At 37.1% G+C, this 15,948-nt stretch overlaps 2 protein-coding genes and 1 pseudogene across 10 annotated transcripts in view; 1 reads left to right on the top strand and 2 right to left on the bottom strand.

The window, feature by feature from the left end:
* The window catches only part of PIBF1 (progesterone immunomodulatory binding factor 1), a 149,634-nt gene extending 144,047 nt beyond the window's left edge, over positions 1-5,587 (bottom strand). For 4 of the 7 annotated variants that reach the window (XR_005658172.1, XR_005658171.1, XM_039886832.1 and 1 more), the window contains exons 1-2: positions 5,305-5,586; positions 4,055-4,350 (exon numbers count right to left, since the gene is read on the bottom strand). Coding sequence is in view for 5 of the 7 variants with exons in the window: in XM_039886832.1 (XP_039742766.1) it covers positions 4,055-4,306 (252 nt within the window). In the remaining 2 variants the exon portion in view is untranslated. Of the gene's footprint in view, positions 1-4,054; positions 4,351-5,304 lie in introns of all 7 variants that reach the window. The other 3 variants (XM_039886833.1, XM_039886830.1, XM_039886831.1) reach the window with 3 other exon arrangements.
* Positions 2,866-2,984, bottom strand: LOC120622416 (uncharacterized; annotated as a pseudogene).
* Positions 5,588-5,655: 68 nt separating the features above from the next.
* Positions 5,656-15,948, top strand: part of DIS3 (DIS3 exosome endoribonuclease and 3'-5' exoribonuclease) — a 26,958-nt gene continuing 16,665 nt past the window's right edge. Inside the window, exons 1-6 of one of the 3 annotated variants that reach the window (XM_039886828.1) lie at positions 5,656-6,163; positions 6,427-6,494; positions 6,757-6,914; positions 8,811-9,004; positions 9,421-9,494; positions 15,035-15,202. In XM_039886828.1, coding sequence (XP_039742762.1) covers positions 8,911-9,004; positions 9,421-9,494; positions 15,035-15,202 — 336 coding nt within the window. In that variant the 5' untranslated portion in view covers positions 5,656-6,163; positions 6,427-6,494; positions 6,757-6,914; positions 8,811-8,910. The remainder of the gene's footprint in view (positions 6,164-6,426; positions 6,495-6,756; positions 6,915-8,810; positions 9,005-9,420; positions 9,495-15,034; positions 15,203-15,948) is intronic. The other 2 variants (XM_039886829.1, XM_039886827.1) reach the window with 2 other exon arrangements.

Here is a 15,948-nt window from a genome sequence, read left to right as displayed (position 1 = left end):
AAAAAGAGAAAAATATGTGATAAAGCATATGTGGCCTGGAAAGTACAAAATATTTACTCTTTGGCCCTTCGCAAAAAATTCCTTATCTAAAATAGCCATTGCTAAGTGATGCTATGTCACATGACCTTGAAGATACTTTGTTTAATTGTTTTTTGATCAGGTCTCTCACTTGATGTCATCTCCATAAATAAGGGACTCTGTCATATTCATTGCTATATTACCAGAAATGTCTCAATAAATGCCTTAAATCGACAAATAATAACCACATTCCTTATAATCACTATTTTACAGATCAAGAATACTGTTACCCCTAGGGCAGAAACTTCTTTATTCAGGTTTACAACCTTTGAAATTTCAACTTCTAAACAAGTCCCTTAACTCAAAGACAATCAAGCTGGGAAGACACACTCCTTCATTTCCCAAGCAATAAGGAACCACAGATCTCTAATGAGAGATCAAAAAAGAGTTTTGGCATTTAAAAACTGATGGGCAAGAAGAGAGAAGAAAAGATTAAAGAAGTGGAGTTAAGGAAGGGGATGCAGACAGCAGGGCATGTAGATGGGGTAAGTGTAAAGCTAACAATTCTCTAATACCAGGATGCTTGGCCCAAGCAGCTACACTTCTGAGTTTTCTCAGTTAGCAAGCAGCCGAATAGGAAGTGGAAATTAATACTTTTAAAAGTCCCTTTGGAGCTATCTGTTCCTGCTCTTAGACACAGAGAAATCAAATCGACAGGGTCAAGACATTCATTGTAATAAACTATAATAAACTGTAATATTAGAAATAAACATCGGCATGGTATTGCTGCCATACTGGTGTAAAAAGATGTTAAAGAGATTCTCATATTTCCTAACTTAAAAAGCCCTTGATGAGTAGAAAGTTACTTGTCTCTTCCAAATTAAGTCTCCCCTTCTTTCCAACATAACTCTGTTATTATTAGTGACAACAATGTGTCCAATTAAAAACTTACATTTCCCAGCTTCCTACCCCTGGGCAGTGAGGGTGGTCATGCCTTATATTTCTAGTTAATTGTGGTCACTAGCTTGAGCTTCTAAGAAAGCTCTTGAAAAGGGATTGACTCAGACATAATTCTAGAGGTAGACTGGCTATTTGTGATTCTTGAGGTGAAAAGCACATGCTAAAAACAGCTGTGTAGAAGGTTAAAAGGAGCCTGGGTTCCTAATGATATTAAGAAGTAACCATATCAGGTCTAAATTACCTATTTTCAGATTTCTGTTATATCAGAGAAAGAAAATTTTTATTTTGCTTAAGCTACAGTTTCCACATCTGTTACAAGGCAGCCACCATTTTCCAAGTCTCTGGTCTAACAGTTGAATTTAATTCCTGAAACACTGGACAGCAGGTTTGATCTTTTTTCCACATCAGAAATACCTGTTATATTCATGATACTTGACCATTCAGGCCTACTAAATGCTTCCAATGACAGGAAGCTCAGTAACTTAAAAGCAGGCCATTTAAATGTTAATAGCAGGAACAGGTTTATATTCAGCAGAAATCTACCTTTCTTGGGACTTTCCTGGTGCTATATATAGTTTAGTGAGGGAAATTTAGCTTTTGTATGCTAGAACGTGAGATTTTCATCCTTGTATCCCCAAGGCTCAATGCATTGGTAAACTTTGGAGAATGAATGAATGGCTAAAAGACCGGTCTTTCATCAATCCCAGACTTGTACTTTCTCACCTTTTACCATCTCTGAAAGTGGAATGCATTTTACACAACACATAATGGTTTAACTCGGCAGTTTTTAACCTTAGCAATACACGTAATGATCCATCTCATAATCGAGGTGCCTTGCATTTGAAGAATTATGGAAGACTAATTCTTCTACATAGAATTATAATGTTTATTCCATATAATATTTCGTCATATATTTGACAATGAACATCTTGCTTCCAAGGAGTCTCAGACAAAGCAGAACAACCCTAGCCTTCATACAATAGATAAAAAAAAAAACCTGTATTTCCAAACACATTGAGAGAAACTTGGTGGCACACTTAGATAATTATACATATTCTATGAACCAGAAATTTTACTCCTGAGTATTTATGTCAGAGAAACGTCTACAGACGGCCAACGCTTCATGTGGTGGCAAGAAGTTGGAGGCAATCTGCTGTGGGAGTGGATGAATAGATTGATAAGACGAACACAGAGAATTATGTAGAAGTTGGAAGCAAAGAACTACATAAACACATAGTAATATGAATGATTTTAAAAACAGCGCAGAGTAAAAAAAAAAACTACAAAAGAGATGAAATCTAAAACATGCAATTTACGTTTATGTAAAGGAAAAAAATGATACCAATTTTCAAAAATAAGTATTAAAAAAGGATAATACTTAAAATAGCTGCACAGAGAGAAGGAGGAATGGAGATGAACTATGGGAATAAAAAGAATAAATATACAAATTAAAAAGTGATCTTGCAAGGATCAATAATGGTTATGTGTCATAAACTCAGGATTAATTCAGTCTTCTACATTTGCAGTCCAAGCAGAAAACCACAAAGATAAAAATCAAAACAAAACTGTACTAAGCACTATGAGTACAAAAATAATAATATAGTGCTGAATAAGCTTGGCCGCTACTATTATTTATTATACACCAGGCATCTGAGAGCTCATGTGTATTGCTTTAATCCTACCAACAACTCTATTCAGTAAATACTATCATCATTCTTATTTTGTAGGAAATCACGCAATAAAAAGGTAAAGGATTTGCCCCAAAGCACCTGTATCTTAAAGAGTTATGAGGGTTTTTTATTATTTTTTTAGGCGAGGCAATCCTTGGTTGACCTCACAGATTGCAAGGACCTTGTCAGTTTACAATCCCTTATTTTTTATTTTTTACGCCTACAGCACCTGGTCTTCCTGGGTGGTCTCCCATCCAAGTACTAAGTAGACGCTACCCTGCTTAGCTTCCGAGATCAGATGGGATCAGGCTTGTTCAGGGTGGCATAGCCGTAGACATGAGTTACGAGGTTTATATGAGATAATATGTGGAAAGGTCATAGAACAGTGACTGGCACAGGATAAGCATTCAATAAATGTTAGTTATTAATATTAACATAAAATTGCCTAAACTATTTCTTTACTCACCAAGACCTTGGGGTTTAGGACACTGTTTTCCTAGAGGCATGGGCAAGCCACTGGAGTACATTAGTATACACAGGCAAGGGCTAAAACTGTAGGTTGACTTAGCAAGAGAGAAGGTGTAACTGAAATAACAAAATGGAAGGAGGGGGTGATGGGAAGAGGTGGGATTAAGAGCAAAGGTGGAGGGTTCGCTATTGGAAAGAAAAGATTTTCTCGGGACATAGTGTGTTAAGAAGTGTCTCCCAGCTTTCTGAACTCACTATAATTTCTCATAGCTAGTGACTGCTTTACTAGGTCTTACAAAAAATACTGTAAATAACTGTAACTATAAATAACCACACAAAGCAGAAAAACAAGGACTAGGACATTCCTTCTTATGTGACAAACACCACTTGTTAAAGACTATGGCAAATGAATTTATACTTGGTACTATGACACAGTAACAATCAAATTGTAAGACAAATACAATAATTATCAAATAGAAAGATTCCAAAGAAACCAAATTGCCAAAGCAGAGGACTATACAGATTCAATAACATAAGTATGATCTTGATTATACTTATCAAGAAGGACGGGAATCAAGGGAGAAGGACGGGAATCAAGAGCATCAATGTTGGTTCTCAATGGAGCAGAAAACAACTTGGCTAGAAAAAACAATTTAGAACATATATACCTCACAGATGCTAGATTTAAAAAGTTGAGCCTATAGAAGCAATTCATCCCTGCCCACCTTTGTCACTCCTTCTTTCAATACTTTTTGACACACAGAAATATATTCACATGTTCCTTCTAAAAAGTTTTCAAAAACTATGCAAGAACATATAACTTATGTTTATGATAAATGTATCAAGTTCGGATTACAAACATCAAAACTTAATTCTTATTTATCTGTAGCGTGAAGGCAAAAAAGTAAATAGATGACAAAATTTACACCTGATCTTACCTTTGTAAGATAATCTACTTTCAAATTGTCAATCATCATATTTTTCTGGGATAGCTCTATTTTCAGTAACTGAATATTATGAAGTAGTTCTTTACGTTCAATTAGTTGCCTGGTGATTTTAATTTTACCATCTCGCTCTTCTGATGAGGAAATGTCATCCGTAGGAACTGTTGTTTCTAAACTAATATCTTCGGATTCCAGGGAGCTAGAGACGTTCATTTTTTTTGATGCCTTGGCAATTTTTCGAGACATTATTATTATGGTTCAATTTTCTTCTCCAATTCTATTTCAATTTTCTGTAGTTAGAAAAACATTAATTTAAATGCACACATTCTCTGCGAATAGCATAATGTATGTTAAAGAGATACTAAGGATTCTCTAAGTAATTAGGCAATCTGGAGGACCCCAAATCTAAGACAGATTAGTAAATTACTGCTCAGATCAAGCATATTAAACTCACTACATCTGACCATAAACTCAGGCCCTTAGATGATTAAGAAACCCGGTTCCTGCAAGCAGGAATCTTCTTTAAAGGAAACAAAGAAATGTATGAGATAAAGCTCTAAATCACTAGTACCCAGGAATGCTACTAATAAAAGCAGCACATGTTCAAGACTAGAGAAATCACTTCTGACTCGGTCAGGGGAAGGTTATACAAAGACATAACTTTGAGTCTTGAAGGATTTGGAGAAGAGCAGGAAAAAGGAAAATGCATGCAGATGTTAAGGTTAGTATGGAGGTGCCAAAAGTGTAAAACAGAGGAAGATAGCGGTTGTCAGGCTGGGGCAAGTTTTGTGAATTAGTAGTGATTCCCATTTACCGACCCCTCTCCCCTCGCCCAACACAAACACATATACAACCTTAATAATCAACACTGAAGGGCCCTGAATGTCAAAATGTTTGAAATTTATTCTACAGGCAATGAGGCATCACTTAAGATTCTTAAAAAAGGGAAACGACATAAAAACATTTTTTTTGTAGGCTTGCAGATAGCAGAATGAAAACAAGAGGGTAGAAGAGAAAAACTCAAAAATTCTAAATCAAACTTCTACTCTTTCACAAAAATTTTTAGCATCTCCTGTGTTTTGATACTACACGAGATAACGAATGACTTATGGTATTACAGATACGTTTTTCTAAACTGAACGATGTGTGAAAGGTAAACGATCAGAATTTTAGCTGGATCGGCTTCTCTCCTTTTCAAAAGGAAAACTGTAAGGAAAGGTGAAATTAAAGACAGGCAACATCACCTGGGTTACAAAGGGTCAGAGACAGAGACTATCCACACGGCATAGGATTCCTTGCCCCACGCGGTATGGGAAGGGACAGCCAAGAGCTACCTCGAAAGCTTCAATTACTCCACGTCGAAGAATGATCAGCCGCCACTGTAAGATGCTGAAGGAGCCTCTAAAGAGCAGCTCAGGTTACAGACCCTCAAAAAGAAATCTCAGGCGGGGGACCGTTAGGACCCGTAACCAGGACAACCATTTCTGCGCCAGGAGAAGGACAGTGGAAGCGGCAGCGTAACGACTTCAGATGTTACAGCCCACGCCACCGGATCTCCGCCCGGATCCGCCCCGGCGCGGAAAGCAACGCATGTTGGGAGCTGGAGTCCAGAGCCGGCCCCGCCCACTTCACAGGCGGAAATGGTTCCGGAGCGCGCCCGTCACCCGGGCTCTTCGCTTTCGCCCAATCCTCGCAGCCCTCAGAGAGCCAACCAACGTCAGTCTCGACGTTTTCCCGCGAGAGATGTTTACTAATATCCTGGAGCGGGAAGTGGCGAACCTCAGGGTTAAGTATTGTTGTACGATAGGGCTCCTTGCTTAACACTTTTCGCCGGAAGAGCGCTGTCGGAGACAGGATTCCGCGCCGCGAGGCAAGATGCTGAAGTCCAAGACTTTCTTAAAAAAGACGCGGGCGGGCGGCGTGATGAAAATCGTGCGCGAGCACTACCTGCGGGACGACATCGGCTGCGGTGCGCCCGGGTGCGCGGCCTGTGGCAGTGCGCACGAGGGGCCGGTTCTGGAGCCGCAGCCCCTGGATCCGGCGAGCAGCCTCTGCCCGCAGCCGCACTATTTGCTGCCTGACACCAACGTGCTACTGCACCAGGTGCGTCGACGGGTGGGCCAACCATGGGAACCGCGGTGCTCCCACCAGGAAAAGGGGGCGTGACAGATAGGGAAACTGAGGCTCGAGGAGATGCGTCTTGGGCAACGTCACGCACTTAGGGAGAGGCAAACCTCATCGAACCTTATGCCTCCTGGCCCCCAGGCCGAGGTTCTTTTCCTTGGACGTATTGTTTTTGAGTTCTTGGAGTCGTAAGAACTTTAGATACACTAATTTTCTAACTCCTGGTGTCTCTTCTGCCTTAGATTGTAAGTGTCTGGAGGCCGGGGACCTGGGCTTCTGTGGCCTCCAGCCTGCGACCCCCAGGCAGCTTGTAAGTGCCTACCAACGAAAACTATGTGGGCCAAAGTATTTCTCTATTAATGGACTTAATTTTACGAATATTTGAAATTAGTCTGTTTACATGTGCTTTTCTCTATTAGACCTGAGGGATTTTCTGTAGTAAAATAGCTCATTACCTTAATGTATACTTGGTGGTTTTTTAAAACGGACAGGTTTTATGTTCGACAGAAACCATTTACAAATGAACATAGAAAAAAATTAATTATTCTTCTTCCTTTTCTTTTCCTTTTAAGATTGATGTTCTTGAGGACCCTGCCATCAGGAATGTAATTGTGCTACAAACAGTTCTGCAAGAAGTGAGAAATCGTAGTGCTCCGGTGTATAAACGAATCCGAGATGTGACTAATAACCTGGAGAAGCATTTCTATACATTCACTAACGAGCACCATAGGTAGGGGGGAATTAATGTGAAGTATCAGAAAACTATAAAATTAGCTAAATTTGAGAGAGGGGTCCTGTAATTTGTGACTTCAGAAGATATCTGATAGATTTCATACAAGAGTATTATTTGGATCTTACACAGTTGTACAGAATATAATGCTAAGTACATCTCATTAAGGTCATGTAGGCATTGATTGGATCAATCTTAGAGCCAAGGTCTCCTGACTCTTGGGTTATAGTAGGTACTTTTATTTCCAAAATGTTTTCATTTTGAATTAATCTTAGTATGAGTTGAGCAATAGAATCTTGGCAGATGAGATTTGTCTAGGTTCTTAGAATACCATATTCTATAAATGGTAAATGTAGGTTAATGAAGTGTAAGTTTTTGAAGGTGGTTTAGATATATAAAGCAGATTTATTCTAAATGGGCTTTTAAAAGTTAATCTAGACCTTATAACTGGTCAAATTGAAGAAGATAAGGTTAAAGAATAGAATTATGTTCCAAATTCAAGACCTTCGTTTGAATATAATATGTGGTTTTAGAAAATAGTTATCACGATATGTAAGTCAACGATGAATCTTAGTATACTTTTATTATAATAGATCAGAAGGCCTCAATCTTGACATTGCTGACATTTTGGACTGGATAATTCTTTATCGTGGGCAGGTCATCTTATACATCATAGGATGTTTAGCAGCATCCCTGGCTTCTACCCACTAGATGCCAGTGGCAACGCTTCCCCCCTCATCCGCAGAGTTGTAACAACTCATAATATTTTGGGACATTGTCAAATGTTCCAGGTGAGTGAGGCAAAATTACCCCAGTTGAGACCACTGGATTAGATGGTAGATCTGGTAATGAAATCCCATTGGAATATGCTAATTAAAAATATAATTTCTCAGTTTTTCCTTATATTCCAAACTTAAAAAATGTTCTTGTAAAGAACATCAGTAAAGCACTTGTAGACTTCTTATTCTAGTTCCTCCTCGAAATCTAGAAACAAATGTCACTTGTCTTTTAGTGCAGAAAGATCAAGTTTTTATGGAGCATGATCATCAGATCACTAATCAGAGGTTATTTTGTTAGCTTAAGTGTAGTGAATAGGGTTTAGCAATAGTGGGGTTGATAGAAAAAATCTTAGATTTTAGGACACTTGGGCAAATCTCATTTAAAATTCTGTTGCTCAACTTATGCTAAAACCAATTCAAAAATTTATGACAAGGTCTTTGATAAGCTTAAAGCATTAGCAGGTACACTTAATGGTGAGAAATAAAATGATTCTGAAAACTTAATATAAAGTCAAAAAATTTTTAATTGAATGTATTATATTTAAGCACTAGAAGTTGTTATATTGAGTTTTGTTATTCTTAAATTTGGCTTTGAAAAATAGATTTAAAGAAATCAGAATGCTGACATTTGGGAATTCAGAGTAGATAGAATTGGAAGGAGTATGCAGTCATATCTGTATCTGGTTTTTCAATCTCTAGAAAGACTGGTTTTTAATTCATGTTTATCATAGATAATTTACATGCATTATATATGATTGTAGAACCATATAATCATAAATCATCTAATATAGCTTTTAGAATTTACTGTTAATCTACAGTTTGAATGAAATCTCATCAGACCTGCAAAGTTATATTATAGTTTTTTCCAACAAACTATTATTTCATGTTCCAACCCAAGTATAAATTCTGATTTTGAATTTTTCTTTTGGTGAAATAAAATTGTTTTAGCTTTAGCTATTCTATTAATAATATGCTTTTCTTTGAGTACATTCCAGAGGAAAACATACACTATGGACTTTTAAGTTTAATGGTTATTTAGCATTTATGTCCCAAGACTGTTTCTATTGGTTTTCATTTCTTTCTTTTTTAAAAAAATTTTTCTTTCCTTTACATTCAGAGAAACTTATGTGGAACAAAAACAGGGAGAAAATTCTAATGACAGGAATGATAGAGCCATTAGAGTAGCAGCAAAATGGTACAATGAACATTTGAAGAAAATGTCAGCAGAGAATCAGCTGCAAGTTATCTTTATAACAAATGACAAGAAAAACAAAGAGAAAGCCGTAGAAGAAGGAATACCAGCTTTCACATGTAAGTCTAAATGTAGACACTGTTAGTTCACCTTTGTAAATGCATATAAAAATGATCAGGCCCATGACAGGTTCACTTGACTGTATAATATATTCATGGTCCTGTATTACTTCATGTAATTTTTTTTGCATTTTTAAACTTCCCAGCATTTCTAAGGTAGGTGTGTTGTGGTGCCCAGTAGCTAATTTTCCCATCACCATTCGGAATGGCTTAGCAATAAAAGCTCATTGATATGCTTGACTCTGCTTAGACACTACCACATCAACAGTTATGGCCTCCACCCCCCACCCCCACCACACCCCCCCAAAAAAAATTGACAGATGTACCATCACAAACAAGATTATTGGTGTTCTTTCATATCTAAAAACAAAAAAGAACACTTGAATTTATCAAGAACAATAAAACTTGTTTTTCAGGTGAAGAATATGTAAAGAGCCTAACTGCTAACCCTGAACTCATAGATCGTCTTGCTTGTTTGTCTGAAGAAGGGGTATGTTTGAGTTTGTTTTATTTTGTTTCCGAACAGTGAAAATATTAAAATAGCCGCTTTGAGTCATTAAATTTAGAATTTGGAATGTTGGTGGGTAAGCTGGAATTGGAATAGGAGCTGGGTTGTAGACAAGAGTGTGTACTAGGTTTTTCAAAATGCCATTCCAAAAAGACTTGACTTTCTAAAGAGATGTTTTTTGCCCATATAGCCTCAGCAACCCGGGTAGGGCTAGGAGTAGATATTTGACAAAGAAGTGGCAGGCTGCAGACAGAGCATACAGTTGTATTAATCTCAAAGGAGGAGGGGAGGGAGTCATAATAGGTAGAACAGGAAGGGTAGGAGCCATATAATGCGGACCTAGAATTTATTCAGTAGGTCACTAGTTTTTGAACTATCTTATAAAGATCTCCCTAAAGGGCTGCTATGAAGAGATAATAGCAGATAGGATTCTGGACTCCCAACCTTACAATGGCAGACTAAAAGAAATTAAGGGTGTATGAAAGTGTACCTGAGAGGGATGGGGGAGGATGATCAGAAATGTTATTTATTTGAAGTAACATTTCAGCACTCTTACTGATATGTAAGATGATGCTCTGTATCAAGGGCAAGATTAGAGGCAGACAGATGAGTAAAAGGATTACTGCAATAGCGGATATGAGAGGGTATGTCATGGGAATCATTTAACTTTGTGAACCCTCATTTCCTTAGATGTAATGTTTGTTTAGTGATCACGACTTCCTAGTGTTGTTATGAAGATTGAATGAGATAACAGCAGTGATATTAATAAACTATCTAGCACATAGCCAGGGTAAATGTACCATTCCAAATGGCAGCTGTTGTTATTGTAGAAATAAGTTTTATGTAATAGAACATTATACATACATCCAGTGTTTACCGTATTTTTCTCATTACTGCTTGCCTTCAACCAGCTACTTTACAAAACTAAATGGAAGTGAGAAAATAAAATCTGGGCTCAATTTTTGTAATACAGATTTAGGATTGCCCTTCTAATACGTAGTCACTAGTTCCATTATTCACTTTTCAAGTGCACAAAAGCCACTTGTGCCCAGTGGCTACCGTATTGACATCACAAAAGGAATAGTCCCTTCATCAGAAAATTGTTTTAAATAGCACTGATCTAGAAGAAAAAATGAGAAGTAACATTGGTAAGATGTGGTATTTGATTAAGTATTATGGTAAGGTAAGTGTAGGATATAGTAAAATGACAATTTTGTTGTATTTATATGTTCCTCAAATTCACTTTGCCATGCAGTATCATGTAATGAAAACAGCTTATGGGGAAACGTAGTTAGGGGCACATACCCCAAAACTTCATGAAGTTGTGGAAAGAGAGTATCTAAATTTGGACAGAAGGTTCTTGTACTAGATGAAGATGGCAAGGCTCATAACACACTTGGTGATCTGAGGTAACTGATAGATGTTTGAGAGGCTATGTATGTGTTTTGTGGATTCCTATGCAGCTTGGTTCAGCTGGTGCAGTTTTCTGCATTCACCTAGTATATTCTAATCTGTCAGTTGCATTGCGACAGTTTCTGTTTTCAAAACAGTAGAACTGACTATACTTAGTCAGGGTACCTAACCCAGGTTTGGGGTGTCAGGGCTTCTCAACAGAAGAAATATCTATGCCGAGATATGAAAACTGCTAACTAAGCAAATTTGCTTTGAGACAGGGTCATTTTAGCTATATTATGTAAAGGAGTTAGCCATGGTAATAATTAGGGGAAGAGCATTTTGTGCAGAGGAAACAGCAAGTTCAAAGTCTCTGAGGTTAGAATAAGTTGGTAAGATCAAGGAACAACTAAAAGTGTTGGGATAGAGCGAGCAAAGGAGAAAATGTTAGTAATGAAGTTAGAACTGTAGGTAGGGTCCAGGTCGTGTAGTATGTAATAAATAATGGGAAAATATTGGATTTTAGTTCACTGGACCTGGACAGCTGTTGAGCAAGGGAATAATGTGATCTATCTGGCTGCTCTAAGAATAGATTAGAAGCAACATCCCCCAGGAAGGAGGATATTTTAGTACTTCAGTAGAGAGAAAACAGAAAATTGGACCACGGTAGTAGCAGTAAAGGTAGTGGGAAATACTCAGATATTGGCTGTATTTTGTAGATATATGTTTTAGGAGTTGGTGATGGATTAGATGGGACTGTGAGGAATATGGGTGACTCTAGGTCTTTTACCTAAGCAACTAGATAAATAGTATTTCTTTATTTCTACCAGATGAAGGGGGAAGCAGGATCAGGTGGAAAATTGCAAGTCTAATTTTAGACATTTTCATTTTGAAATACCCATTAGAGCTCAAGCAGCTTTATAGTTTGACTAGTTTGGTATACAAATCTGTAGCTCTTGAGGCGGGTTATGACTAGACATGACAGATTTGGAAGTCATCAACATACAGATAATATATAAAATTGTAAGACCAAATGAACTTATCTGGGGCGGGAATAGACAAATCTGTTTTGTTTTTTGTTTTTTGTTTTTTTAAAGCTATAATTCACATACCATATAACCCATCCATTTACAATGTATAATTTTTATATATTCACAGAATTCTGCACTGTCACCATGATCTAATTTTAGAATGTTTTCTTCCCCTGTTGAAGAAACTTCATATCCATTACGACTTGATCCCAATCTCCTCTTGAAACGCCCTTACTCCAGCCCTAAGCAACCACTAATTTCTCTATCTATAAATTTGCCTCTTCTGAACATTTAATATAAAGGGAATAATGCAATATATGGTCTTTGTGACTGGTTTTTCTCAGAATATTTTCACGGTTTTCCCATGTTGTAGCATATATCAATACTTCATTTGTTTTTATTGCTGAATAACATTCTAGTGTATGGTATGCCACATTTTATTTATACATGTACCAGTTAATGGACATGTTCGTTCTCACTTAGGGGCTATTATGAAGAATGCTGCTATGAACATTTGTATACAAGTTTTTGTGTGGACGTATCTTTTCATTTCTCTTTGGTATATACCTACGTATGTATATAAGTGGATTTACTGAGTCATAGGATAATTTTATGTTTAACTTTTGAGAAACTGCCAAACTGTTTTCCAAGGTGGCTGTGCTAGTTTACATTCCCATCAGCAATGTATAAGGGTTCCAATTTCTCCATGTCATCACCAATACATGTTTTTGTCTGTCTTTGATTATAGCTATCCCAGTGGGTGTCAGGTGATATCTAATTGTGGTTTTGATTCACATTTCTCTAATGACTAATGGTGTTGAACATTTTTTTCATGAACTCTTTGGCCACACACACACACGTACGTGTGTTTGTGTCTTTGGAGAAATGTGTATTCAAATCCTTTGCCCATTTTTTTGTTGGGTTATTTGTCTTTTTATAGAGTTGTAAGGTCCCTTTAAATATTCTGGATACAAGACTGTTATCAGATATATGGATTTGCAGCTATTTCTCCTAGGCAAACTTTTTTTGTAAAGGATCAGATAGTACATTTTTTTAGCTTTGCAGGCTGAATGGTCTCTGTCGCAAGTTCTCAGTCTCTGCTTTTGTAGTGCAGAAGCAGCCATCAACAATAATAAATGATTGAGTGTGAATGTGTTGCAGTAAAACTTTATTTCTCAAATACAGGCAGTGGCTTGGACTTGGCACATGGAATTTAGTTTGCCTAGCCCTGACCTAGGGGAGTGAGTATAGTTAGTAAAGAAGAGGTCCAAGGGCTGAGGCCTTGGGCACTCCAACATTTAGAAGTCAGGAACATGAGGGGAACCAACAAAGGAGATAGAAGAGGAAAACTGGGTGAGTGTGAAATTCTTGGAAGCGAAGTACAGAAAATGTTTTAAAGACAAGAGGGTGTCCATCTGTGTCAGATATTAACTGGTAAATCAAATTAATGAGGACTGATGATTGGATTTAGCATCATGACAGTTTTGAGGACCTGTCCAGTTTAGTCCGAAGTCTGACTACAATAGATGGAAAAATGGAAAGAGAAGTTACGGTTGTAACACTTTCAGTGCTATAATGGTGAGAAATGAGTGGTATTTGAAGAACAAGTGAGATCAAGAGTATTTTTGTTTGTTTGCTTTTTTAAAAGATGGGAGGAAATAACAAGAAAATAAATGTAGATAATGAAAGGAAAACAGCCTATCATTGAGCCTTGTGACACATTTAGAGATCAGGAACAGGAGATCAGAACAGGAACAGGAAACTAATCAATGAAATAGGACAGAAACCAAAGGATTAATGATTCGAATGCTGATGTGTCTCAGAGAAGGAAAGATCTCTTTTTTTGGAAAAATCATATTTTAAAATTCTGGTAAAACTAAGAATGGAGCATTGAATTTGCTAAGACATTATAAGTGACCTTGGCAGTAATGGTTTAGTTGAGTAAGGATGACACTCAACTAGTGCATTCATGAGAGAGTATAGGTGAAGAAGTAGATACACAGCTATTCTAGAGCATACCTCTGCGGCATTTTGGTATGAAGTGGAACAGAGGATCCAGCCACTGTCTGAAGGAGACCCAAATTTTATTTAGTTATTAATAGATCATATTATGTTTATATGATGGTGAGAATGTTAACAATAGAGAAGAAAATTACACCCGAAACTTACTGGATTTCGTTAACCAGTGTCACCATAATTAAAATAAACAAACAAACAAACTAAGAAAATAAATCTTAAGAAAAAAACGTGTGATTCAAGAGAGAGAAGATAATTACAGGAAAAGTTTGAATAAAGGAAAGGAGATGGTTTGTAGTACCCAACTGAAAGAACAAACATTCTATTCACTGTTACAGGAGAGAAAGCTGAGGTTTTGATGTAGGTGCAAGTGGGTGGGCAGATTTGGTGAGAAGATGAGGGTGGGTCTGTCTCTACTGATTGCTTCTTGTTCTCAGTATGGAGATTGAGGTCGGCACTCCCCCCCCGCTGAGAATGAGGAAGGAAGACAGGGCAGTTAGGGAGTTAAGCAAAAAAAGAGGAAGGTACAAAGTATTCTCCTTAGAAGGTGGAAATAGAGCAGGAAATGAAAGAAGCCATGCAGTCAGGATTTTGGATATTGAAGTCACTGAGAATCCTGATAGATCTTATGATAGATCTAAAGCAGTTCCCAGCCTACCTCTATCTTATATCCTTAGCTGTTTAAAATAGCCAAAATAAAAATAGTATTTCTTGTGCTTTCAGTAGCCACAGTCTTTTTTCATGAAATCGAGGCTTCAAATTAGCTTTCCTGTAGCTACCTGCCCACTTACATACACATCTTCATTTTGGGAGGCCTGGGGTGAGAGTTGGTATGCAGAGTTGCTTAGTGACATACGTCTGTGGCTAAACCCTAAATGTAAGGAAATTGAAATGTTTGTGTAAGTTGCCCTAAGAATAGAAAGCACTTTTTTTCTCACTGTGCTATATTCTTATTCATGAAGTTATATATACCATGATGTGGATGGTTTTTTAAAAAACTACCTGATTGTGATAATAGTTACATATTGAGTATATGGAAAACTTTACATACTAACTGCATCTTTTGGTTTGCTTATTTCACAGAATGAAATAGAGAGTGGAAAAATAATATTTTTGGAGCATCTTCCCTTAAGTAAGCTACAACAAGGCATAAAATCTGGTACATATCTTCAAGGAACATTTAGAGCCAGCAGGGAAAATTACTTAGAAGCTACAGTATGGGTTCATGGAGACGCTGAAGAAAATAAAGAGGCAAGTGTGTAAATAAATGCCTTATACACTAATATACTTTCTGTTCATTATTTTCTTTGATAAGTGCTTAAAATTTTGTATGAGAATTTAAATTTGCTTTAACTACCCTGTCAGCTTGAAGGCTGATATGTGGGAGGTATAGATAATAGAACTAATCACTTGTTTAAAAAACCACTTATTGAAGAAAAGAACTTTCTATTAACCTACTTTTAAGGAACAAAAATCTAGTCAAGTAATAAAACAGGATGCTTCTATTTTATGTATTATGACCAGTTATGGGAAATACTATTTATATAACGTGTAATTGCTCCAGAAAGCTTTATACCCTTTCAAGTGATAGCAATTATTTTGAACATGCTCACTATTTGCCAGGCACTCTTCTATTTTGCATGCTGTGTTTCCTTTAATCTTCAATCCAGCCTATAGAAGTAGGTACTCTTTTTTCATTTTACCAGTCAGGACCCTGAGATTTAGTGAGGTTAAGAAATTTTCCCAAAGTCTTTTTGTACTACTGTTACAGCAGAACCATGAACACAACCCATATTTTCTGACCCTGTTTTTGTCTCTTTGATAATGAGAAATTAAGAGTGTGGAGTAAAGGGGCACCAAGGAGGAAAAAATATAAAGGAGGATAAATAGAGATACATAGTGACATTCAGAATATATCTAAACTTGTTAGGGAACCTTCTCATTCTTACATTGCTGTTATATATAACTGGGCACATGGCATTTCCTGTTTTACACAG

Source organism: Pteropus medius, unplaced genomic scaffold, assembly GCF_902729225.1.
Source record: "Pteropus medius unplaced genomic scaffold, Ma_sr-lr_union100, whole genome shotgun sequence".
Classification (NCBI taxonomy): Eukaryota; Metazoa; Chordata; class Mammalia; order Chiroptera; family Pteropodidae; genus Pteropus; species Pteropus medius.
The sequence above is the reverse complement of the archived record's forward strand: the minus strand, read 5'-3'. Positions and strand labels throughout refer to the sequence as shown.